The 27,511-nt window shown below is 41.2% G+C and overlaps 1 protein-coding gene across 2 annotated transcripts in view; it reads right to left on the bottom strand.

Annotated features, from left to right (window-relative positions):
- RAD23B (RAD23 homolog B, nucleotide excision repair protein) overlaps positions 1–27,511 on the bottom strand; it is a 56,273-nt gene that overhangs the window by 8,259 nt on the left and 20,503 nt on the right. The window contains exons 2-9 of one of the 2 annotated variants that reach the window (XM_073346004.1): positions 20,142–20,223; positions 18,566–18,645; positions 16,911–17,212; positions 14,949–15,004; positions 9,072–9,199; positions 4,593–4,722; positions 1,517–1,644; positions 35–205 (exon numbers count right to left, since the gene is read on the bottom strand). In XM_073346004.1, the coding sequence (XP_073202105.1) occupies positions 35–205; positions 1,517–1,644; positions 4,593–4,722; positions 9,072–9,199; positions 14,949–15,004; positions 16,911–17,212; positions 18,566–18,645; positions 20,142–20,223 (1,077 nt within the window). Of the gene's footprint in view, positions 1–34; positions 225–1,516; positions 1,645–4,592; positions 4,723–9,071; positions 9,200–14,948; positions 15,005–16,910; positions 17,213–18,565; positions 18,646–20,141; positions 20,224–27,511 lie in introns of both variants that reach the window. The other variant, XM_073346003.1, reaches the window with a different exon arrangement.

Raw genomic sequence — 27,511 nt, 5'->3', positions numbered from 1 at the left:
GTAAAGTATTTTAAACCCAAAAAAGGCAGCTTACCCTCTCTATAGCTTCTTTCTCCTGAGGTGTTACTTGAATGTAGTTCATCTGACCACTTCCAGCTTCTGCTACTCCTCCACTCCCACCACCGCCACCTCCTCCTTGGCCACCAGACTCTTGAACTGGCTCATTTAACATCTGAATAAAATGCTCCTGATGTTGGCTGATTTGCTGTGGTGCATGGGAGAACAAAAGGAAGCAATACACTGAAATAAAGCATGTTCAGTCCTGCAAACAGGCAACTTTAAAAGTGGTCTAGAGAAATATTTTGGAAGCCTGGTTAATTTTGAGAATAATGCTTGGCAGGTTCTGACTGAGAAGAGAAGCTGTTATGGTTACCATAGTCAAGTTGCAGCTCTCTCTTTACTCCCTTACACACTCTGCACCCCATGTAAAGGAAATAAGCTGTCATGCATTCTGTGCAGGAACTAAGGCGGTTTCTCCATTATTCTCACTGGCCAAAAAGACAGCTACTGAGGAAGGTTAGCTTGTCACAGGTATTACTAAAGGAATACCTACCTTCTATTGCTAACATTTGATCGTAATTCAGTTGAGTCTCAATAGCTCCCCTTTTCGGAAAAAAGCTTCTGACTTCTTCCTTCCCAACCCACTCACCATACTTATAATTTGAGAGATGGTACTTCTAAAGAAAATGAAAACTAGGAGAATTTACAAGCGTATCTTAAGGATTTAAGGACAGTGACTCAGCATATTGAGCTGCATTAGTCAGAGCATTGCCAGCAGATCAAGGGAAGTGATTATTCCCCTCTATTCGGCACTGGTAAGGACACATCTGGAGTATTGCATCCAGTTTTGAAAGGATGGGGACAAACTGGAGAGAGTCCAGCGGAGAGCAACAAAAATGATCAGGGGGCTGGGGCACATGACTTATAAGGAGAGGCTAAGGGCTTGTTTAGTCTGCAGAAGAGAAGAGTGAGGGGGGATTTGATAGCAGCCTTCAACTACCTGAAGGGGGGGTTCCAAAGAGGATGGAGCTCGGCTGTTCCCAGTGGTGGGAAATGACAGAACAAGGAGTAATGGTCTCAAGTTGCAGTGGGGGAGGTCTAGGCTGGATATTAGGAAACACTATTTCACTAGGAGGGTGGTGAAGCACTGGAATGGGTTACCTAGGGAGATGGTGGAATCTCCATCCTTAGAAGTTTTTACGGCCTGGCTTGACAAAGCCCTGGCTGGGATTATTTAGTTGGTGCTGGTCCTGCTTTGAGCAGGGGGTTGGAGTAGACGACCTCCTGAGGTCTCTTCCAACCCTAATCTTCTAGGATTCTATGAACTCTTCGACAGTATCTAGTACTTCAGTTTGTGGCCAAATTGGGTGAGGTGCAGAAAGAAAGCATCCATTCCAGTACTTTCCAGTCATGAAATTGTTTCACACCCCAAAAATAAGAGGGCACATTGCTAGTATTGATGTATTAAAGCGCCCTTGCCTGATCTAGACACGTTATCCCATGGTGCTTAAGTCACCTGCAGTAGCTGGGGGTTTTCCCGTCCTATTTGCTGTAGCAATGCTGGCAGCAAATTAGGATTCTGCTGAATAATTTGTCTCATTTGCTGGAACTGAGGTTGATTTCGTAAAAATTCAAGTGGATGTCCTGCAATATAAAGAGTTATACATTTAAGTAAAAAGCAAGCAAGTTACTAAACAGGCTTCTGTAAATGAGACCAACAATATATATTGGAAGGAAAAAACTGAATTAGCTGAAGTTTCAGAGTTGGAGGGTAATGTAAAATTCCTTTCAAGGTGACTCAAGTCTTTGAAGTGTACAGTATTCATAATGGCCTTCTTACGGACAGGCTCAGACGAAGGAATGGGCTTGGCAGCAGGACCTGTCTCACCCATGAAAGTGGCTCCTCTCTTAGGGAGGAGGTGCACTAGTGAAATGGCAGCAAAGCTTGCCTCACCAATAACCACACTGCTCCTGTTCTGTGGCTTTATACAGAGAACTTCAGTTTAAGAGAATGTCAACCAACATGGCTCAAGAATTTAGAAAATGACTAAAAAAAAATAAAAGCAGACTTTGGTCTCTTAAGGCCTAAGGTGGGGCTGTGTTGGGGACTAACATTTCACACTGTTCAATTTAAAAAGTAAAATGTAATACAAAGGGATAAAGCAAAATATACGAGTTCAAAGGATCTTGTGGCTTTACAAGAAGTGTCTCCAACCCCAATGAGATGGTGACTAGAGATCTAATCTGAAGACCACTGCAGCTGAATTGCAGAGATCAAGTAAAAGTGGACAAATGTTCAGCCTCTTTGGGACCAGCATTTACTGCTAAAAAAATCAGCTTTTAAGAGGCTTTCCCCCCACCCCTTCACAGATTGAACTGTTTCAGCGAGTTACTTGCCAACCACCCATGAACAGTAATGAGAATATATCACCTCAAATAAAGACACACATCTAACCTTTTAAAGAGCAGAACATAAGATTCCAAGGGTGGTTTTCCATTCTATATAATTTATAGAGGAATTAATTAATTCCAACAAGCATACAGTTTTTTATTTTGCTTTTTAGATAAAGAGAAGGATGATTCAACATACTGGAAAAACAAAGGTTTCTGCTAACCGAGGGGAGATCAAAAATTGGTGTCTGTGAACCATATAGCTAGGAGACCACCATACAACTCCCTCCCAAATATACACATCTGAAAGATAAAAATGCAGAGCAGCAGCATTATAATATGCAGCACGGGTGTAGTTTTATTCTGGTACACAAAAAAAAGGCAGAACTTAAAGAAAACTTGTCATTACAATGACAAAAATGTAGCAGACAATTTGGTTTATTTTTAGTATATGAAGGACTAACAATAGCAATGAACTGACACGCTCACTGACCCTCTCCACCTCCTCACACTAGATTTCATTTTGGGAATGCCAATTCCAAGCGTTACTCCTTTTGCCACCTTCCCAATGATGCACGTGCACTCCCTTAAGTGTCTCCAAACACCACCTCAAACTTTTAAAACTATGCAGAAGAAACTATAGGGGCTCCTTTGAAAAGTAATGTTTGAAGCTTTATACTTTGTAGTGTAACTTAGCAACCACACTGCATTTAATAAACAGGATAGGTACTTGTTAAATGCTTACGTTAAGGCAAGTTTGAGTCCTCTGAACTTAGTAGCTGAACTGGTGGGTCCCCTGCAGAAAAATGAAAAGCTCTCTGCTGCTGTGAGGTACTATATTTGAGGGGGGTATGATGCTGATGAATAGGTCCTCTTCCCAAGCACCCTCAAAGGCTTACCCAAAAGACTGATCTACGTACAGCAGAGCCCAAACTGAGATGGCCCACAGAGCATTTCATGGCAGCGGATTAAGAGCTGGGTGGACATGTAGTGCTAGCTTTGTTTCCAGCTACTCCTACAGGCCTCTTTGAAAACAGCTGGAGGCATGGAGAAGCCAGAAATAGTGGAGCCAGTCTATCTGCTTCTATTAGGGTTGGATACACAGCAGGACAAACTGGAGTCACTAGCTAGAAAGGCACATCACTGGAAGCAAAGCAACCAAGGGTCAAGTAACATATGCAGAACAGGTGGAAAGGGGACAATAAAAAGGAAAAAAACAGTGAAACAGTGATGAAGATTGAAAAGTGAGTTGCACTGAGAGGACATTTACTACATTAAAAAAACGGGAAATATTTAATTTTATTTTGTCAACATTGCTTTTTCATGTACCATTGTTGTGGTTGCAAGAGAGGGGAGGCTCTCATGGACCACCTACTTAACAGTATTTGCCACATTTTGAGAACCCTGATTATTATTTATATTACAGTAGTGCCTAGGAGCACTAGTCATGGACCAGGTCCTCGTTGTGCTAGGCACTATATAAACACAGAACAAAAAGTCAGTCCCTGCCCCAAAGAGCTTACTAGTAAGTTTAAAAATTTCGGTGGGCACAAGGAGGGTTGCCTATTATTGTAGGCAATATAAAAATGGACACCTTTATAAATTAAACCTAATTCTCTGTGGTTACAAGTGGGGAAGTTCTGAAGTGATGTATTGCTACAACTCTAATCCTAGACAATACGAAGCCAGAGATGAGGTTGGGGAAATATGAAGCTGTCCATATCTGTGATCTCAGAAACTTAAAACCACACACACTGGATCACAGAGTGGGTATAAAACCAACAGTGGTATTTGGGAATTTGACCAACTTTGGCCCCAACATTACAGATCTTCCCACCCACAACAAAAACAACGAGGAGTCCTTGTGGCACGATAGAGACTAACCAATTTATTTGGGCATAAGCTTTCGTGGGCTAGAACCCACTTCCTCAGATGCATGGAGTGGAAAATACAGGAGCAGGTATAAATACATGAAAGGATGGGAGCTGCCTTACCAAGTGCGAGGTCGTTGTTTTTGCCGACACAGACTAACATGGCTACCACTCTGAAACTTGCCACCCACAACAAGTGTTTCTTCCAAGCAAGTTCTACTGCTCTTTTGTCTCTCACTTCGAAAAACCTCATGAACTTAACCCCACTGCTTAAACGTCTAGTACAGATGGGCTGCGTAACAGCTACCCTTACGCCCAAGACCGTCTTACCTCCCGAAGAGCTAGAAGTTGTAGTTGTAGTTGCAGCTGCTGCTGCCGCTGCTGAAGATTGAGATGCACCAGTGCTTGCTGCCTGAGGGGGATCCGCTGCGGCTTGAGTCTCTCTGTCTCCAGGGATACCCTAAATCCAGGGATCATGTTACAATTTACAGCATTTTCACGGGTAGAGATCAACGGTAATGGCTTCACTACACTTGCTTTGCCCTAGAAATAAGACTCAATACTTTCATTACAAATAGAAAGCATTAATACACTACAAATTTGCAGACACTATTGCTGAAAAACCTACAAACAGCTCCAAATCATTCAATATAGCATTGAATAAACTGAAAAAAAAGGGAGAGAGGTCTCGCCAATTTAGTGCTCTGTTAAAACTCAACATTTTGAACTGCACCAGGAAGTTTACTGGTAGTTAATGCAGAGTCGCGCAGTGTTCTAATATGTTTTTTGCACGATGAGCGCTTCATTGTATGACTTTAATAGAGGAAATCAATACATAATTGTCATAAGGGCCACATCCAAATGGGAAGATTGCACTTGTTGCCAGTGGCGGATGGTGAAGAGCACTCTTGCCTACAGCACTCGATAGCTCAGAAGTAGACCAGGATGTAGGACCCTTAAATAGCAAGTCTGTATTACAAGGGGCTCTGTCAGAGGTACAGATCTAGTTTCCTGAATTGCTCCCCTCAATATTCTTATTTGGGCTGAGCAATTCTTGGAACATTTCTTGAGGATAACATCTTGTTTCAGAAGGTGGAGAGATAACTATGGGGCACCCATTTTAGACTTGATTTTGACTAAAGAGAAATTGGTTGTGAATCTGACAGTGCAAAGTAATTTGGCTGAAAGTGAATCATGAAATCAACCATTTCTTGGCTAAGGAAAGAAAGGAGTGAACAGCTGAATAAGGACAATAGACTTTTAAAAAAGCAGACAAACTCAGAACTGGTAGATAGGGTCCCATGGGAAGAAAATCTAAGGGTTTGGGAGTTCAGCAGAGCTGACAGTTTCTCAAAGAGACAACATTAAAGGCTCAACTATTCTGATCCAAAGCAAAGTAGGAAGAACAGTAAGAGGACAATATGACTGCATTAGGAGTTCTTTAGTAACTTGAAAAATCAAAAAAGAGGAATCCTACAAAAAATGGAAACATGGACAAATTGTTACAGGTGAATACAAAATAGCAGCACAAGCATGTTGGGACAAAATCAGAAAGGCAAAAGGCACAAAATGAGTCGCAACTAACAAGGGATAGAAAGGCTATAAGAAGAGGTTCTATAAATCCTCTCTCTTGCTTCTAATGTAAAGTGTAGGTCCACTACTTAGCAGGGAAGGAGAGCTAACAACGGATGACACCAAGAAGGCCAAGGTGTTTAATGCCTATTTTGCTTCAGTCTTCACTAAAATGGTTAATTGTGACCAGAACGGTTAACTGTTACCACAGTTAATATTTACAACAAGGAAGAAGGAACACAAGCCAGAATAGGGAAAGAACATGTTAAAGAACATTCAAGTAAGTTAGATGTATTCAAGGCAGCAGGGCCTAACGAAATTCATGCTAGTGTATTTAAGGAACTAGCCGAAGCAATCTTGGAACCATTGGCAATTATCTTTGAGAACTCATGGAAGACGGATGTGGTACAAGAGGGAAGGGAAAATACAGTACCTCTATCTTTAAAAAGAGAACATAGGACCTTGGGAATTATAGGTCCATCAGCCTAACTTTAATACCTAGAAAAATACTGGAACAAAATTATTAAACAATATGTAAGCATCTAGAGGATAAGTAGTAATAGCCAACATGAATTTATCAAGAACAAATCATGCCAAACCAACCCTAATTTCCTTCTTTGACAGGCTTACTGGTCTCCTGTTTTGGGCAGGAGGGGAAGAGACTTGACATTTTGATTTTAGTAAGGCTTTTGACAAATATTCTCATAAGCAATCTAGGGAAATGTGATTTAGATTTAAATTACCTAATGATGGGTTCACAACTGGTTGAAAAACTAATCAAAAGAATAATTAGCAATGGTTTGGCATCAAACTGGGATCTAGTGGAGTCCCAACAGGGTTCTGTCCTGGGTCTGGTATTATTCAACATTTTCATTAATGACTCAGACAAAGGAGTGGAAAGTGTGCTAATAAAGTTGGCGGATGACACCAAGCTGGGAGGAGTTGCAAGCACTTTGGAGGACAGGACTAAAATTCAAAATTACCTTGACAAATTGAAGGATTGGTCTGAAATCAACAAGATGAAATTCAATAAAGACAAGTGCAAAGTACTACACTTAGGAAGGAAAAAAAATCAAATGCACACATACAAAATAAGGAATAAATGGATAGGTGGTAGTACTGCAGAAACGGATTTGGGGTTACAGTCGATCACAAATTTAATAAGTCAATATGATGTAGCTGTAAAAAAGGCTAATATTTTGGGGAGTATTAACAGGAGCATTGTATGTGAAACACAGGAAGTAGCTGTCCTGTTTTGGGTGCCACAGTTTAAGAACAATGTGGATAAATTGGAGTGAACCCAGAGGAGAGCAACAAAAATTGTAAAAGGTTTAGAAAACCTGATCTACAAGGAAACATTACAAAACTGGGCATGTTTAGTCTTGAGAAAAGACAACTTAGGAGGGACCTGATAAGTCAATAGTGATCAATTGTTCTCCATATCCACTAAAGGCAGGACAAACAAGTAATCGGCTTAATTCTGCCTCTAGACAGATTTAGGTTGGAAACTGGGAAAAATTTCTAACTATAAGGCTAATTAAGCATTGGAATAGGTTACCAAGGAAGGTTGTGCAATCCCCATCACTTGAGGTTTTGAAGAACAGTCTAGTCAGACACCTGTCTAGGTACAGTTAGTTGGTTCCACCTCAGTGGTGGCACAGGGTGAGGGGGATTGAACTAGTTGTTTCTCAATGACTCAAACATGGCAACCTCCTTGCCAGTCCCTGAAATTTCCCTGACACAGTTTATGAAGGCAGCAAGCTGGTCCCTGGTATCAAAAAGGTCGAGAAACCCTGGAGAGGACGATGCCTATAGGTCCCTTCCAGCCCTACATTTCTATGATTAGCCAGCTCTCTCTCATCAAGTCCCAATCCCAGACATACAGGAACTATGCGGAAGTTTACATCATTAAAAAAAATTCTCTTACTGCTGGCTTACTAAACAGCTATGTAAAGAAATTTCTCTATTATAGACCAACACTGTGAAACCTAGAACATTAATGGGGAGGACTGAGATCTCTTTACATCTGTTATGTAGTGCAATGTTTAGTCCTCACAGTTGAAAGCTTGAAGTCAGTTATACACAATTTATGTTGAAAATGAGTCATAAGTAACAAGTGCAGCACTGGCTTAAAACTGTAAGTAGTAACGTGAAGGATTTACATATGAACGATGCCTACGAAAAACTGTTACCAATTTGAAAGCTTCCTAGAAAGTTCGAGTTTTTTTCCTTCCTCAGTCTATAGGAAGACCTGTTCACACACAATCTGTATCTCTCAGCTTCAAAATAAGCCAGAAATTAAGTTCATTAAGCATGAACGGGGAATAGCAAAGGGAAACTGATTTCTGGGATGTGACAGTTTCAAATGAACTCAAATGTAGCCAAAGCTAGAGACACTGGAAATATGCATTAAATAACCATCTGTCCCACTGAGCTTCCATACCCATTTTCATATTTTTCTTAGTTTCCAGAGCTGCTTGTAACCTATCAGGCTGAGAAACAGAACTGAATGTAACCCAATACAAAAATGGAATGAAGAAGATTTTAACATGAAGTAACATAACAAGATTCACTTGGACTTGTAGCCATTTTCCATTTCCAATCAAGCAAATAGAAGTGCACTGCATTTTTAAAGCCAGTCTTACCACAGATAGGTTGTATCTTCTTCAGCAGATTGATCAATCAACTCCTCTCCAAGTTTAACTACTATTTAAAGAAAAACACTGAAGTCCAGACCCTAAGTTATTATAATACATACAGGATATGCTCCCTAGGCTCTATAGCATGATTCATACCAAGGATGAACCAACAGCTTTAAGGGCTTAGTCTGTTTTGTGATACTATAACTGCCAATACAAAAAAACAGTGACTATTATCCTCAATTGGTCACAATAAGAGAACCATTTTTAGTTAATTGATACAGGCAGTATCCAATTGAGACAGGTTATAGCTAATTAACCACACCACATCAGCATCACAATTTTTAGACACACCTAGCATATGCAGCCAAATAAATGAGTACAAAATATGGCAATCACAAAATTTAGACGCAGGTATCGCCCTTAAGGCAGTAGGCTCTTGAAAATCCATTTCTCAACCTGCCAGCCCCTCTACTTAAAGCTGCTGTTCCTTTGTGGACTTTTACTCATCTTATCTCTTTTAGGTTATCAAATCATTCAAAGATTAAATTCTTCTCAAAAGATGGGGAGAAAGTGAAAAGATGAAAAAACAGCTCACCATTAGAAGGTATTCCACTGCTCTGTCAGGATTGTTGAAGCTGGCTCTCAGTGCTGCAATTACTTGCTCTCGCTCATAGCCCATTGACATGATCTCAGTCACCATATTCTCATAAGACTGACCTGTCACTAGAGGGGCAAAAATAACAGTTTTAAATGCAGTAAAAGGGTGCAAGCAGATTTTGAGAAATACCAAAACTGAGACATTCACTCAAGAGGAAGTGAAGGAAAGTCACACTAAACTTGCCAAATTCTGCTGATTTCATTTTTCAGTATGTTCAAGTTTTGTATTAAGCAGTCAACAGGATGGCAGAGTTCCTGGGGACAGAACACAATACAGGCTTCTATGGAAGATTCAGTGTGTTGGTGACACTCCTTGTACTAATAATTCCTCTTCCTCACTCTTCACTAAGGTCAAGGGCATCTTCACAGCTATCTAATATTCAGTTCCTGGCCTAATTTAAAAAGCTTCCTGCAGTTTAACACCGGAAATTAATCCCAATAAAACAAAATCTGTGCCAGATTGCTTTGAAAAACCAAATAATGGCTTAACACAACAGCTGGAATGGTCACCAATGGTAAGTATAGACCAACTGACAGTTGGTAACATGGTAAGGAGAGACAGTGAAGGCTGCCTGGACAGCACAGTAATGCATTGGATGGATCAACCCAGGATGGCAGAGAAGGGAAGTTCTGAAAAGTAACAGAAGGCTTGAAGTGCTGTTTAGTGATGCAACTTGTTTTTTGTCCCTCCCGCCCCCCTCCCCAAACAGTCAGTGGATAGTGAATTGGGTCCAACAAAATTTTGAGTGTTAGATATTATAGCCCTATCAACTGACACCCTCCTAACTTAATAGATTCTAAGTCCACAAGGCATTCTGATCTTATCTGTCCTCCTGTATGATATGGGCTACAGGACTTCTCTAAATTTATTCTTGGATGAACTAGAATATCTTTTAGAAAAATATCTAATCTTGATTTAAAAATCACAGAGATGGAAAAACCACCAAAAGTCTTGGTAAATTGTTCCATGGTTAATTATCCTATTAAAATAGGACACTTCATTTCTAGTCTGAGTTTGCCTAGCTTCAAACTTCCAGCCATTGGATCTTGTTTTCTGTGTCTGAGAGATTAGAGAGCAGAGATAAGATTAGTGCCCTTTATCAAATGTCTGTTTCCCATGTATGTACATACAGACTGATCAAGTTATCCATTAATCTTCTCTTCATTAAAAACTGATTGAGCTCCTGGGGTATCACAGAAAACATAGGCAGCAGCTTGGTGTACAGCCCTCCAAGGCAGGGCTTTCTACACTAGGCTGTTGCCTCCAGAGGTCCCAACACTAAGGTAAAGGGGAAAAGGTGCACATGTGCCCTGCCTCATCATATGTAGCATACCTAAGAATTTTTTAAAGGGAAAAAATTCAGTGTAAGAGCCTCGAAAGTACATTCAGAGACATTACTATTAAATGCAAAAATCAGTCATTTTACTCTAAATGCTTTGCTTCCTTTCTTTAAGAAGAGCATGTTACACAAGTCAAGTAAAGGGCTGATTCTACCTTGAAATGTAACCTGACAACCTTCATGGTGTGGTGAGCGGTTAAGTATGGCAGAGCTGATCAGTACTAACTGACTCAATGGGACTGTGCATCACTGTTCTAGGTACCAGTGACACAGTCCGGTCACTTAAGCAAGGTTGCTAAAACAATTCACAATTGCAATTACAGCAACTAACAGTTTTGTTTTCTTGTTATTTATCCATATTCTAAATTTGTTAATAGTACTCTAAGAGTACTAAGTAACAATGGAAAAGAATCTCATGTTTTAGAGCTGGCTCCCACTCACCTCCCTCACCAACCACACAACCTGGATGCCGCTGCACATGCAGCCCCAAGGAAGGCAGGGGCGGCCTGGGAGCAGGACAGCGAGCAGAGTGGGACCAAGCAGCTGCCATGCAGGGACGAGAGCAGCAGAGCTCCCGGCTCAGCATAGCTGGGGGAGGGATGACCCCCAACATCCAGGTAGCCGGGAGCCAGCAGGCTGGGCTGCCTGTGTTTTTCCTCTAAACCCTATATTAAATATCTAACTTAAAAACAGACAAAAATAAAAGCCAACCAAGAACACCTTCATTGAACATCCCATTTTAAAAATTAAGAATTGCAAAGTTTCATGCTAATTGTTTGACAGCCCTGGAGACTGATGTCCTAATTATCCTCAGTCTAGAGCTGGAGAGCCCAATTCTTAGATTAGATGGTAGTTCAGCATCAACCTTCTCAAACTGAAGGCATTCTACTGCAACAGTCACCAAAGGAGCTAATTATGCAGATTATGTACTCACAGGCCCCTCGTGGGCACTGGAGTGACATCAACAGCACTGCCAGAGTTAGGAAACAAGGTGGGCAGTAGTTTACCTGCAGTGCATCGTGTTCCTAGGGCTAGAGTGTCGACAATTGGAGGTGGGGCGCACTAGGGACTTTGGGATAGGGTTTTTCTCTGACTCAGATTTGTGCACAGCAGTGTGGATGCCAGAGCCCCAGGTTTGAGCATGGGTCAGAAAACTCAACCTGTTAAAATGCAAAGTAGATGTTCAATTCCACGATTCCCTGACATGCATCAGCTGACTGGAATCCCACCAACCCTAGGCTTACACTGTTGTGTAGACATACTCTATTATCTACAATGAATTTAGGGGGTAAGTGGAGATAACATACATAAGAACCACTGGTTTATCCAAAATAACCTGGTAAACCACGTACAGAGTTGGACTCCCCAGGGCATTAGTAATGTCAATTCACTATTAAACAAAAATCAGTTTAATTCTGAGTGACTACCACTTGACTAAAATGGTCAATACAGGGTCAATAACTTTGGCCCAGGTTTAAAGAAGTGCATGCTCAAGTTATTGTGGTTGTGTGTGCATCTGCAATAAGGGATTAACCATGGTCTCTCCTTGGCCTTCCAAGTTTCCAGAAAGAAACTTCTTAAAATACAAACTTGTAAAGTAACTGATTTGTGTTTTGAGAAACAGTGTCAGAAAACCAGTGCAAGTACAATTATCTTAGGTGAGGTGATCTTAATCTACAAGATCAGCAATTCTTTCTACTGACACATCAATCATTTACTCATACTACAAATCACAAACTAAGACTGGCAAAAACACGCCATAGCGCAAGTGAAGAACACCATCACTTCTGGTCCCTAACCACATTAAACTGGTCACTTTTTTCAAGTGCATTTTGTGACCACCCATGTTATCCAGGTGTGAACTAGACCAATACATGAATGGGGAAAACTAAAGGAAATCTGAAAGAGATAACGGTCAATTTATTCTAGCTACTGCAGTCATAGAATCATAGAATATCAGGGTTGGAAGGGACCTCAGGAGGGCGGGAGGGATAGCTCAGTGGTTTGAGCATTGGCCTGCTAAACCCAGGGTTGTGAGTTCAATCCTTGAAGGGGCCATTTAGGGATTTGGGGCAATTTTGGGGATTGGTCCTGCTTTGAGCAGGGGGGTGGACTAGATGACCTCCTGAGGTCTCTTCCAACCCTGATAGTCTATGATTCTATGATCTAGTCCAACCCCCTGCTCAAAGCAGGACCTATCCCCAATTAAATCATCCCAGCCAGGGCTTTGTCAAGCCTGACCTTAAAAACTTCTAAGGAAGGAGATTCCACCACCTCCCTAGGTAACGCATTCCAGTGTTTCACCACTCTCCTAGTGAAAAAGTTTTTCTTAATATCCAACCTAAATCTCCCCCACTGCAACTTGAGACCATTACTCCTTGTTCTGTCTTCTGCTACCACTGAGAACAGTCTACAGCCATCCTCTTTGGAACCCCCTTTCAGGTAGTTGAATGCAGCTGTCAAATCCCCCCTCATTCTTCTCTTCCGCAGACTAAACAATCCCAGTTCTCTCAGCCTCTCCTCAGAAGTCACGTGTTCCAGTCCCCTAATCATTTTTGTTGCCCTCCAATGGACTCTTTCCAATTTTTCCACATCCTTCTTGTAGTGTAGGGCCCCAAAACTGGACAGTACTCCAGATGAGGCCTCACCAATGTCGAATAGAGGGGAACGATCACGTCCCTCCATCTGCTGGCAATGCCCCTACTTATACAGCCCAAAATGCCATCGGCCTTCTTGGCAACAAGGGCACACTGTTGACTCGTATCCAGCTTCTCTTCCACTGTAACCCCTAGGTCCTTTTCCGCAGAACTGCTGCCGAGCCATTCGGTCCCTAGTCTGTAGAGGTGCATGGGATTCTTCCGTCCTAAGTGCAGGACTCTGCACTTGTCCTTGTTGAACTTCATCAGATTTCTTTTGGCCCAATCCTCCAATTTGTCTAGGTCCCTCTGTATCCTATCCCTACCCTCCAGCGTATCTGCCTCTCCTCCCAGTTTAGTGTCATCCACAAACTTGCTGAGGGTGCAATGCACACCATCCTCCAGATCATTTATGGAGATATTGAACAAAACTGGCCCCAGGACCGACCCTTGGAGCACTCCATGTCTAGTTGGCAGCTCGTATCAAGTGGAGCCATTAATCACTACCCATTGAGCCCGACAATCTAGCCAGCTTACTATCCACCTTATAGTCCATTCATCCAGCCCATACTACTTTAACTTGCTGGCACGAATACTGTGGGAGTCCGCACAGGTTAAGATGAAGGAATAAATCTGAATACTGGCAATTTATGCATCTATAGTCAACAGCAATCCATGCACTCAAATTTGATTTCTCCAGTCACTCCTAAGTAGTGTTAAAGCAGGCTTGTGACTGGTACTCTAGGATCCACTTTTTTGTTTTAACAATCCATCCTCATTCATATTCAGTTGTGGATATTCTAACCTGCAGTGAAACTTGGACTGCTTCAGTGAAAAAGGAGTAAACAGTCAGCTAACTTACACAGTGAGAAAGACTGACAGATGTGCCATCCATCCTTGTAGCACACGACAGGGGAGCAGCAGGTTTAGTCAAGTGGAGAGAGACAGACCTCTCCATAGAAAGTAATCTCTTTACTGGACAGACTGTGGAACTAAAATGTCCTTCCATAAAATTCTCTCTGGGATGTACTACAGCCCAGAGGCCAAAAGTTAAAGACAAGACTGAGTCAGGATACCTGGGTTCTAGATCCAACTCTGCTAATGTGATGTGTGATTCTTGGGCAAGTCATTTCTTTTCTAAGTCAGTTTCCACATTTAAAAAAATGTGAGTTTATGCCCACTCACCTTTGTGAAGAGTCTTATGAGTTATGGATAACAAGCGCTGCATGTGCTATAAATGAAGACCAGCAACTCACTTCACAGGTCACTGCACTGTCTCTAGAGATAATTACTGCCAGAGACCCTTTGTGACCAGAACTGCATTCAAACTAGTGACCCTAAATTCACTAGGTACACATGCTATATAGTGCTGTCAAAGTTGAAATGGTTGTTTCAATTATGTGAACATAATGGCTGAGGGTGCAAGTCAGAGGAGGGCATGTACACACATTGGTTGTGTTTACTGGCCACAACATAAAAGAAAACACACACCAAACTCAGCATTCCATCCAAACCAATTCAAGTTGAATCACTGGGAAAGAGTAAAAGAAATCTGGAAAAACCAGAAAGGCTGTTATAAGTTTGTTTTCCCATCTTTATACAACACATCTTTGTATATAAGTTAAAATAACCTCTGTACTAAAGGAGAAGAATGCTTACATGAGGTTGATTTTACCACATTTACTTCTGTTCTTTGGGAACAGTGTTTTGATTATAATCTTGAGAATAAAAAGTATAGTAGAGGAGAGAAGGCAAACAACTTATCTGTTAACCCACCATTTATTTTGGCTGCAATGAAACAAGGTTTAAGTGCAAGCTAAAGTTTAGATAAACACTTACCAAGTGCACTTGTAGCATCCTCAAAAAGGTTGGATCGAGAAGTATCACCTGATGTACTGCAAGATAAAACAAGATCTCAAATATACGAGTTTGGAACGCATAATTGGTAAGTAGAAGCAGCATCTGTAACTCTATGTTATTTCCTAAAGGAGTTAAGGGTGTTTAAGACCCGGTATGAAGCCAGAATTTACATACTTCTGTACTCTACGTAAATGCTACTGTTTTTAACCCTTACTCTTGCTGACTCCCATCAAGAATATCTACATTTGGAATACCATTTATCCATTCAAGAGCTGACACTTGCTTACCTAAGCAATGCCTTTAGGGCTGGGAGAAAAGTAAGGGTAAAAACGGGATTTTCGTAAGTGCTCAGTGTTTGCCTAACTGCTCCCACAGAAGTCAACAGTAAAACTGACATTGAATTCAGTGGGAGCCGAGTTGGGCCAAGGCAGAGCACTTTTAAAAATCTCTCAGTATTGCCCCTTGAAGGACAACTGATCAAAGTTTACCCGTTCCCTTTAAAATTCCTGTGACAGATGAAGACCTTTGTTCCCGAAGTTTGTCTGAATCCACTTCCAAAAAGGCAACCATTCAGAAAACATGGTTTAAATGGATGTGAATTTTTCTACATATCAAGAAAAATGTTCTGGAAAGACTACCACACTATCATTTGACATGGAGAAGATTTACCAGAGCTAGAAATGCTAGGAAGTGAGGGGAGGTCTGTTTTTACAAGCCAATGCCAGGGAAATCCACATCCATACTCCAGAGGACAGTTATTTAAGAAACAGTTTGAGTTATTTGGGTTGATGGTAAAGCCCCCTTCCACAATCTAGCAAGATTTTAAAAAGAAGATTCTATTTCCATTACTACACTCTTCCTACCTCTAATTCAGAGTGGGCATTTACACAAAAGACTTATTTTATATTCAACCTGAAGTTTTATTTGTGGCCTTCCTCTTTTCTTCCCAACAGTTTCTATGCCATCTTTGAATCACCTGCTCCCCCACCAGTCCACAACATCACTTGAGTGAATTTTAATATTTACAATCCAGAAGTGTATTTAACTAAGTGCATTTTACTCACTTGTATCAGTCCATATATGAAGTCATTCAATAACCAAGAACTCTCTCTCTTCAGACCCGTTTGTGTGTTTGAGGTATTTGTTAACTACCATCTTCAAAATGAATAGGGAAGGGCAAACAAGAGCTAGACAAGAGCTCTGAACTCCCCAGAATGCAAATGTCAAATGCAATTTGTCACAACCCACCCAACTCCCATAGACCTTCGCAGCTGGGTCAAGGATTGCTTTTATTATGAATATTTTCCAATAGTGGTAAGATGCAGCTCATTTATTAACCCTTTGGTAGAATAAGTCAATCTTTTGGAATCTGTTTAGCAAAGGTAAGAACGATAGATTCCTTATAAAATTATTCTTTCCAGAAACTATGTGAGATTCTGGTCAGAGTAAGAACTTAACAACATGTCTAGTGCATCTGACTAAGATGTTTCAAAATACGGTTTTGAGCTTCTGGAGGGCAATTCATTTAAGTCCAGAATGGCTTTACAGACATTAATTCACTATGGATCACAATACCCCAGGAAACAGGAAAGTATGCTGAGCTTAGATGGGAAAACAGAGTCACAGTAATTCTGTGACACACACAAGATCAAAGATGTCTGTGACAAAGCCAGAAATAGAACCTGGATTTCTCAAACCCACAGGGCTGGGATTCAATTGTAAGACCGTCCTTTCCCTGAAAAAAGGTAGTGCACTCTGCAAAGCTTCACACTGGCCAGACAGCCATATACACACTATTGTAATGGAGAAAAATAATTAGCCATCTTTTCCTTCCGTGTCCCACTTTCCTGGCAGATTTAATTTAAATGAAAGCTAAAGGAAAGAATAATGGCCAATTTCACATAGAATGGTTTCAACAGTGTTCAAGTGGCCCATTCATACCTGTCAATTGATGTTGGGCTGATAGCAGCTGTTGCCTCAATGGGCTTCTCTGCTGGTTTCTCTTCTTTAGGGGCACTTACAGGTGCAGGTTCACAAGCCACTGCAGCTGGTGTTGGAGGGGCAGGGGCAGGGGCAGGGGCAGGGGCAGGGGCTGGGGCAGGGGCTGGGGCTGGGGCAGGGACTGGTAGAGAGGCTGGTGCAGGGGCTGCAGCAGCCGTTGTAGTAGAACTAACAGTAGTAGTGGTAGCATTTGATTGCTGCGTTGTAGCTGGTGATGGTGTTGGAGCAGCTGCTGCTTTGGGCTACAAAAACAATGAAAGAGAATTAAGATGGCACATCCCTGCCCTAAGTATGCTCCGCAAGGACCAGTTATGGTTCAGATAGTAACTTGCCAACTCAAACTCTCCATTTAGTGGATTTTATAAAAGACACTTAAAAATATGAAGGTGAATAATTGAAAAACCTAAATTTACAACATCTTAAGTGTCTAAAGATACACATTTTTAAAGGCCAGAATTTTGCAATCAGAACTGATTTATTGAATACATAATTACAACATCCAGTACTATGTTAGACGCTTCACGTTTTGCTTCATAACCAAGTACATTCAAATCCAAATATATTAAAAGAATGCCTACTCATTTTTATAAGATGTACATTTCATAAATATTCTATACGCAAAAATGTTTGTAGTGGAAATTCTTTAAGATAATCATCAGCAAATTCTTGACAAGTGTAGAGAGTGCAAGGTCTGACCACACAAATTTGAAAAAAGGTGATAAAATAAAAATTTGACATTTAACTGTTAATTTGTTGGAAGGTAAGGTACCAAGAGTTAAGATTAGACGTGAATCCTTAATATTAAGCTTAACCCACTACCAGTATGCCTAGGTACTAGAGCACCATTTTCAAAATACTGCAGAGCATTTTAGCTATGTAGTTACCACTGAAGTCCATAGAAGTCATGCAGTGTCTTCAATATAAATTAGTTAGCAATATGTGACAGGTTTTCTATTACAAACATGATGGTTTCTACAATTCTCTCTTCCCTACCACTCACCACTTGAAACATGTAAAACTTATTTACATTCATTAAGTCCTCATATATGGTCCCCACTAATTTGCCACAGCTGTCAAAATTCACAGCTCATGTCACAAATCATGTTTTTTTCCTGGTTTAAACTGTTGAAGTTGACACAAAGGACCACAGGTCATGAGTTCTGAAAGGCAGCCACTAGAAACTTTGGAAGTTCTGAACCTGAGGATTTAATACTGGTCTTCCTTCTTTGGTGAATGAACTCATGAACAGGAGGACAAGAATGTAATCCAAGTAGGCAGAATGAAACAAGGGGAGATTGTAAGAAAGGGTGAACGGTAAAATTCAGACTCCACGTATCAGCCAGGAGCCATCAAAATTTTGTTGGAGATTTTTGCATTCTAGTATTGGGATTTACGCACAGTGGAGTGGATAAAGGTTTCAACTCTGAAGTTGAAGTTTCAACTCTGAATCTCTCTCACGCGCGCTCACACACTCTTCATGAATAACATAACTCTCAGATAACTTAAATAGACTTTAGTGGTTCTGTAATACTGAGAACCACAGTAAGAACTCTTTACAAAATGAATGTGATTTTGATGAGAAAATTGCAACTTACTTTTGTTACCATAACCACCACAAAGTTCTTCTCATCGATTTTGTATTCTTTAAGAGCAGTATCATCATTAAGGATTTTACCTAGCAAGTTCAATATGAAAGTTATCGAGCAGTCATTTAACAGTTTGTTAGCTCATCTTAATATTCCACTAGTGCAAACAGTTTCAAGTACCTAAAAAATAGCTTTATGCAGACACTTGAATATGCATAAGCCAAAGAAGAATGTTTTACCCCTAAGCTCTGTCTGCAGAGCTCCCAAATAAAATTTTCCTGCTGTGTCCTTCTATAGCACAAGTTATTTGAAGCCAGTTCTGACTATTCCGACAGAACATTTTCAGCACAACACCAGCAGAGTCAATATGCTCCATAATATTGAAAACAGGATCATCATCTCAAGGAAAAGGTTTTGTTCACTCTTTCTCAAAATTCATCTTTTCAAACAGCAGAAGAAAGACTTCTGTGTATCAATCATTAATTTCAATCAAATAATTTAAATTTGCCTATTGTGCTTAAGAGAAAGGAAAAAAATTCAATATCCTCCATGCTTTATATCCCTACTGCATGATTGGGACTTGGTTAGACTTTCAGAGCCAGCAACTGATCAGCATAAATGTTTCTGCATGAGGCAAGCTTGTGACTCTGCAATTTTGCCAATTTAAACTTAGGAGACTCAAATACTGGCTTTATGTGAAACAGGCTTAACCTTTTTTCCATCCTGTCTTGCAAAAAGATGAAGGTAGAGACAAGACAAAAAACAGTCGTGACCAGACTTAGTTATTGGTCTGCCTGACTTAAACCCTCCAGGACCAGAGATGTGAAGAGAATCCAGAATAGCTGCCTTAACTGTCTCTCCACTTGTTTCAAATGTGGGGTTTCCAAGTTTAATCTTAATTTTCTATTTCCTTTTTTATTTATGCTAAACTTGTGTTTTTTCTCTTAAGTTATTGACATGTGTACTCAGCCTTAACTCCAATTTAAGGACTTTTTTTGCCTCTGAAGGAGAACAGTTGTTCTGAGTTCCAGAAATCCCACCTTGATGTGTTGGGGAGAGGTCAAGACAGCTGCTTCCCATATGTTAAGGATATCAATAAGGCTTTTTGGGGGGGAAGAAGGAATCTGTGGGAATATTTTGGTCCTTGAGATAAGTGTCCTCTGAACTCAGAAATGAAACTACGAGGAGAGTGGATTCAGACATTTTAAAGCCAAAAGGGACCATTACGCAAGAGGTCAGAAGATGGTTGTTACACAGCCATTGGATTTCACCAAGCGATTCTGGCATCAAGTATTAAGAATATGATTTTAAGCCCTAATGTCTATCTGCCATGGCCACTTTCTCATTGGTATATACTTATTGTTTCTACGGGATTGTTTGTGATGCACCCGGAAAACTACTACTGAGAGCCGATCCCAAAATACCAAGAACTCCCTCTACTGATGAGACAGCTTGTTTTGGTTTTTAGTACTTAAGGGCTAAACAAAATCCTAATTCTTGGAATAGGGTGATACTGATTAAGAGATCAATGAAAAGCAGAAAGTTTGTCAGTTTCAGACGTAATCTTTACTTTAGAAGATGTTACCTGCATAAATTAGTTTTTGGCCAGCTACTGGAAATGCATCCTTCCCTTTTTCTGATTCAATCTTCTCTTTCAGCGCCTTCACCTAAAACACATAATTCTTATTAGAGGAAAATAGATTCACACTTCAAATCCCGCTAACACTGTGTTTGTTTCAACAGAACAGCAGATACAAAATAAAGTGTATTTCAATCCCACATTTGGAACATTATGTCACAAAAGTCAAACTCCCAAAGAGCTTTCCTTCCAGCCCCCGATTGGAGAAATATTGTTCAAGGAATTTTCTACGAAATCAAATGAGTTACAATTCAGTGTCACATTACAATTACTCCCCTGACAAATATGAAATAAGGATCTAGAATTCAGTGAAAAGTGAAGATGAGATTTGACACAAAGTGCTCATTAAAGAAATGAGGTATCAAGTCTAGTGGCCCTTCCTTAAAGCACTTGCTCAGAATATATGGGGCAAGCAGAGTAGATAAGAGATATTTTTTTTTAAAAAAAGTTTTTTTTCCAACAGAATCATGATCTCTATCTATAAATTCAGTTGCACAGTCTTTAACCACTGTAGTCACAAGTGATCTGCTAGAGCAGAGGTTCTCAAACTTCACAGCACCGCAATCCCCTTCTGACAACAAAAATTACTACATGACCCCAGGAGGAAGGACCAAAGCCTGAGCCCACCCAAGCCCAGGATGGGGGGCCAAAGGCAAAGCCCAAGGGCTTAAGCCCCAGTTGGGGGACCTGTAACCTAAACACCACCGCCCTGGGCAGTGGGGCTTGGGCTTTGGCCCAGCATGGTAGGGTTCAGGCTTGGGCCCTGGGCCCCAGCAAGTCTAACTCCAGCTCTGGCAATCCCATTAAAATGGGGTTGCAACAAACTTTGGGGTCCTGACCCACAGTTTGGGAACTGCTGTGCTAGACCACTGTGGGGGCCAAGTTGTCCAGTTTTGCTGCTGAAGTTAGACGACTGCTATCCAAAGGGACTATATTCTGGTAGTAATGTGCAAAAGGATCACTAAAGACTGTTCAGAATACATAATCAAAGAAATGCTTTTATACTAATGCACTTAGAATGTTAAATATAAACACTCAAATGAAGTGTACCGGAAGCATTTTACATTTGTTGTATTTATCCCTTGACAGTTCACAAGAACCGTGACAGCTTTCAAACAGACAATCTGAAAGTCACATGCATGCATCCACAAACTAACCTATCTTCTAGAGGATTTCCATACCTGTTTTTCAAAAGTATACAACACAAGCTGATGCATGGTCAGTAAAACAGACACTGAGGTTGAAAAGTGCATGAGACACTTAACCCAGAAGTCTATACTTACTAACCAAAGCAAAAGATAAATTGTGATATTAGGATACAAGTAAGTCAATACTACTTGTGCCCTGTGTAGCTGCTACATGATCAATATTGTTCAATGTTAAAATGCAGCTTACTAAGGTGAGCCCAATAGCAGAAATATACTCAAATGCTTGCTATTCAATATCTGATAGATTTGTTAACTTGGGTATTACAAAAAGCTGTCAAGTTATGTCACTTAACACTGGTGAAATTGGTCAAATATTTGCTCTTACACATTTCTTATATCTTTCCTGGCATCACTGTTATGTAGTTCATCCTTCTCCCTCTCCAGTTCCCTACCCCGCACCTAACGACTTTGCTTCTTCCATCTTTTTTCCGCTACATTATACATTTTACACACTGACAGTATTTTAACTTTCTCCCATCAGCCTCTCCCCACAGTGCTTAGAAATGAGAACCCACTGTCCAAAGGAAACTCAAATGAGGAATCACATCTTCTTCCTTTTCCAGCAGCTGGGAAGAAGACTGTGCTGATATTCCCATTAGATATGCTGCCCTGGGACCTATCAGCAGCTCTCTCATATCAGCCTCCTAGCTAATCAGTTGTATTTCTATTGGAAAACTAGCCAGGCTCTTGAGTTTGGATCTGTTACAACTCCACGACCTCTACATGGCTTTACCATGGACAGGATTTTCTTTGTTTATAAAGGGCACTCTATTCCCCTCTGAATTTTTCCTACAATACTACTGACTTGCTGGCAAGATGCATTATATTTACTTTAAATAATAAAACGCCAGTCTTATCCAGTGTTTACTCCAAAAAGACTTTACATGGAGTCTACAAAACTATGACTGTTCAGATGTGAATTCTTCCTATACTACTTCTTGAGGCTGAAGGTCATTCACCTTGCTTTCTGAAATGTTAACTTAGGCAGTGTCTAAGCTATGTCTATACTGCCACTTTTGGCACTAAAACTTTAGTCATTCAGGGGTGTGAAAAACACACCCCCAAGTGACAAAAGTTTTCGTATAGACAGCGCGTTATCGCCCCCCTAGTTCGGGGTGGTTATTTTTTATTTCCGGGAGATCTCTCCCCCGGCCATAAAGCATGACTACAATGGCCACGTTGCAATGCTGTAACATGGGCAGTTTAGTCATACCTTAAGTCTGTGTCATTTGTTACCACAACAAACAAACCTGTAAATGTGATCTGTAAGCAAGTATGATAAAGTTTTAGGGACTTCACTGGCTAAGACTAAAAGCTGTCATTAGCAGCTGAACTAATCAGAACTTGGCTGATCGTTGTCACTCTCAAACTCAGCCACCACATTCAGTTGCACTCATTTGACCATGCTATTTCATCTTTAGGGCTTGTCTACACTGACAATTAACAGCGCTGCAATTTTCTCACTTGGGGGGGTGAAAGAACACCCCCTGAGCGCAGCAAGCTGCGGCACTGTAAAGCGCCAGTGTAAACAGTGCCTCAGCACTGTGAGCCACACTCCCAGCGCCGAGAGCTACGCCCCTTCTTGAGGTGGGTTTTTTAGAGCATGGGGAGAGCTCTCTCCCAGCGCTGCGCCACGACCAGACAAGGCACATTAAAGTGCTGCCAGCATACACTAGCCCTTACATGTTTAACACCCTTTCGTAAGGGTGTTATAGATTTTATTCCCTTCCTCTGGGAGACCAAGGGCACGGCTACACTTGCAGATGTAGAGTGCTGAGAGTTAACCCAGCCCTCAGAGAGCGCAGCAGGGAAAGCGCTGCAGTGTGTCCACATCTGTCTTGTCAGTTCAGACAGCAGCAGATCCCCCTCCCTCTCTCACACTCACAGCAGCAGCATTCCACAGTAATGGTTTGCTTTGTCCCAGAGCAGATAAGCAGCCGGCTGTCAGAAATGGAGCTTTGAAAGGGCATATCTGCATTCCTACAGCTGATTACAAAACAATGACAAGAGTGGCCACTTGATTTAAGGGGATTATGGGATGTTTCCAGAGGCTGATCAGAGCGCAGTAATGCAACACCTCGTTCACCCAGACTGGGACATTTCAGCCGAGGTGCAGCAAGTGTTATGCTTCTGATGGAGGCGGATTACCAGGAGCGCTCCAGCTGCAGAGTCCAGGCACCTTGCCAGTGTGGATGGGTCATGCGTTAGGGCGCCCGGGACTGCTTTAATACACTCTAACTTGCAAGTGTAGCTAGGCCTTAAGACTAAGGCTAAGTCTAAAATGGTGCGGCTGTTGTAAGGTGCACAGTGCAGTTGCTCTGCCACTGGGAGACAGCTCTCTGGGTGACAAAATAAAACCACCCCCACTGAGGGACGGTTGCTTTGTTGAAGGGAGAGTCGCTCCTGCTGATGAAGCACTATCCACACCCACCGATTTTCCGTCACTAAAACTTTTGTATTCAGTGGGGGTGGGGGTTTTCCACACCCCTGAGCAACAAAAGTTTTAACAATGGAAGTTCAAGTGTAGGCAAAGCCTAGATCAATGTGCTAACTGTGGTTACCAACAAGAGCAATAGATTTCAGCTAATGACTTGAAGAATACTGAATTGAAAATAATCTACTAGAGTTCAAAAAGGTGGAGTTTAAAAAAATATTGGCGATACCTAAAAAACTACCTACCTAACAAAACCACATAGGATGCAGGGCCAAACCACACTCTTCTACACCAGATCACTGATATACTTTTGACTAGACTGAGCCAGAAGATATAAAATTGAAGTGTTCCACAACTGGTTTATAAGAAGCAAATTGACGGTAAATTGAAAAAAGCTATAAGAGATGTGTCATTACAGTACAATACCAGTCTTGATCTGCTCTTCCAAACGGTCTCAAACTTAGGACTTGTCTACACAGGGAAATCTAGGAAGAAGTTCATCAAAGTTAACTAGAAGCGCGAATTTGAAGTGGATTAGTTAATCTGCATTAAATACATGTGAACACCCTCATTCAGAATAAAATTGGCCTTAATTTGGTTTAGCTGAATTTACTTCCGAAGACAAATTAAGGCCACTAATTCTGAACTATTTAATGCAATTTAACTAATCCACTTTAAATTCACACCTTCAAATTCAGATTAATCTTCCAGAACACCCCTGTGTAGACAAGCCTATAGTTGTCCATCAGTTTAAAAACAAGGCACATATTCATTTCATAGAATATCAGGGTTTGATATTCTGTTGATAGTCTGCTACCACTGAGAACAGTCTAGATCCATCCTCTTTGGAACATTTGTGACATTGTGGGCCAGATTATCCTCAATCATGCTTGTGCAACTCCACTGACGTCAATGGGGATGCATGGCTGTAACTGAAGGTCAAATTAAGCCATAAATTAAGAGAATTTCTATTGACCAGCTGAATTTATTACCGTTTTATGCAATACTCAAGTTGCTTCCAAAACAGCAATTTCTAAAAATATACACTTATTTTTGATAAACCTAAAGAATCTCAATCACACCCTAAAGAAACACATTTACTTAAAAAGAAAAGGAGTACTTGTGGCACCTTAGAGATTAACCAATTTATTTGAGCATAAGCTTTCGTGAGCTACAGCTCTCTTCATTGGCTGTTTCTCTGAAACATTTACTTAAGTTTAAAGTGGTTGTTTCTCAGAAAAATAATCAGAATGAGAAGTTTTTCTGCTGTTACCAAGTCAGTACTGGTGTAATCTGTCACAAAATGCATTCAGTACAGATACCAACAGACTTCTGCTACTAGAAACAGAAGTAAATTATTTAAGACATTCAAGCTATAATTAGTTTCTGCAACTGTAAACTCCTCTGGTCTTTTGGACTATCCAGCCAAGAATCTCCTCACCTGCAGAGGGTTTATGAGTAATGCTAGACCTGTGTTATGGTTGCCACTGATTCTATAATAATGTTTAATTATTTATGACTCAATTTTTTATTAAGCCATTTGATCACAAAAATATTAAGCAACTCAAGTTTCACTAAGAGCTACAAAATTAAATCTTTGAGTAGAGATGAGACAAACAGACCAGTTGCTCAGCAGTACCACCAGATTAGGGGACAAAGTGAAAACTTGTACATTTGAAAAAGCAAGCAATGTTAAAGAGGCAGAAGGACAACTAAAGAAACATCCATAACCTTACGACCACTGTTCTCAAAGCACACACCAACCAGGCAGACATCCAACCTGCTGAGTAAGCATTCTATATAACCCCTTTTCAAAGAGCAAAGCTTGACTCCACCCAACCTAGCAGTCAAATACAGCTATCAACTCTGAGGACTAGGAAGTGTTTCTCCAACCTAGCCACATCTACACTGGGGGTTAGCTCACTACAGCTACAGCTTTGGGGGGGGGGGGGACACGACTTTCACATCCATGAATGCAGCAGCTGTGTCAACTTAACTTTTAAGTGTAGGGCAGGCCTTACACAAGTTATATATCATAGCTAACTGATTTCATTCAACTAGGAAAGTTTAAAAGGGACTGTGCCAAGGTAGCCATTGGCCTCTTCCACAGCTGATAGCTCTTACAATTAGACAGAAGAGTCATGCAGACTGAGGGTGTTCCCCTCACACATACCACTGATTAAGACAGAACCTATAGCATGTAATAGCCCTTGAATCCTTCAAGTCCTCAACTGGGGATGAAGTAATAGTATGGGAATTCTTCCAATCAGCAAATTTAAACATCCTGAGAAACTGGATTTTGACGCTTTTGAAAGAAGCGCCTCACCCGCTTACCACTGTAATAGTTTGCAACAAATCTTATATTTAGTGCATGGCTGGCTTTTCCTCAGCTCTAATGGTCTAGTGACTTCATTATAGAGTAAGCAAAGGATTCTCCACATTAGCTCCACAGCCTCTGCTTAAACCAAAACCCATCAGAGAAAAAAAACTTGCAGAGAGCAGTGAAGGGCCTTGGGAGACACACCCAGACCCCTCCTGACAAGGGTGACAAGATTAAGACATCTCCATTAGCATACAGAATGAAGAACAGAGACAACTCCCCTAGCCTCATCTGCATGAAAGATGGGACAGGGATTAGCATAAAGAATGAAGAACAGAGAACCGCACTGAACTCTGGGACCAGAAAAACAGGGACACACTGCATCATAGATACTAAGGTCAGAAGGGACCATTATGATCATCTAGTCTGACCTGCACAACGCAGGCCACAGAATCTCACCAACCCACTCCTGCGAAAAACCTCTCACCTATGTCTGAGCTACTGAAGTCCTCAAATCGTGGTTTAAAGACTTCAAGGAGCAGAGAATCCTACAGCAAGTGACCCATGCCCCATGCTACAGAGGAATGCGAAAAACCTCCAGGGCCTCTTCCAATCTGCCCTGGAGGAAAATTCCTTCCCAACCTCAAATATGATTCTATGATAAGGGTAGGGCAGCTGAAAGTGCTGCTCAGCCCAGTCTATTTAGACCAGGGGCACATAAGGGCGAGAGCTTGAAAGTGCTGCTTAACCCATCCCAGTGAGTACAGCGACATATAAGGGGATCCGTTGAGAGTGTTGATTCGAATCATAGAATATCAGGGTTCGAAGGGACCTCAGGAGGTCATCTAGTCCAACCCCCTGCTCAAAGCAGGACCAATCCCCAACTAAATCATCCCAGCCAGGGCTTTGTCAAGCCTGACCTTAAAAACTTCTGAGGAAGAAGATTCCACCACCTCCCTATGTAACGCATTCCAGTGTTTCACCACTCTCCTAGTGAAAAAGTTTTTCTTAATATCCAACCTAAACCTCCCCCACTGCATCTTGAGACCATTACTCCTTGTTCTGTCATCTGCTACCACTGAGAACAGTCTAGAGCCATCCTCTTTGGAACTCCCTTTCAGGTAGTTGAAAGCAGCTATCAAATCCCCCTCACTCTTCTCTTCCGCAGACTAAACAATCCCAGTTCCCTCAGCCTCTCCTCAGAAGTTATGTGTTCCAGTCCCCTAATCATTTTTGTTGCTCTCCGCTGGACTCTTCCCAATTTTTCCACATCCTTCTTGTAGTGCGGGACCCAAAACTGGACACAGTATTCCAGATGAGGACTCACCAATGTCGAATAGAAGGGAATGATCAC

This window comes from Lepidochelys kempii, chromosome 5, assembly GCF_965140265.1.
Source record: "Lepidochelys kempii isolate rLepKem1 chromosome 5, rLepKem1.hap2, whole genome shotgun sequence".
Classification (NCBI taxonomy): Eukaryota; Metazoa; Chordata; order Testudines; family Cheloniidae; genus Lepidochelys; species Lepidochelys kempii.
Note: the sequence above shows the minus strand (reverse complement) of the source record. Positions and strands in the feature narration are given on the sequence as shown.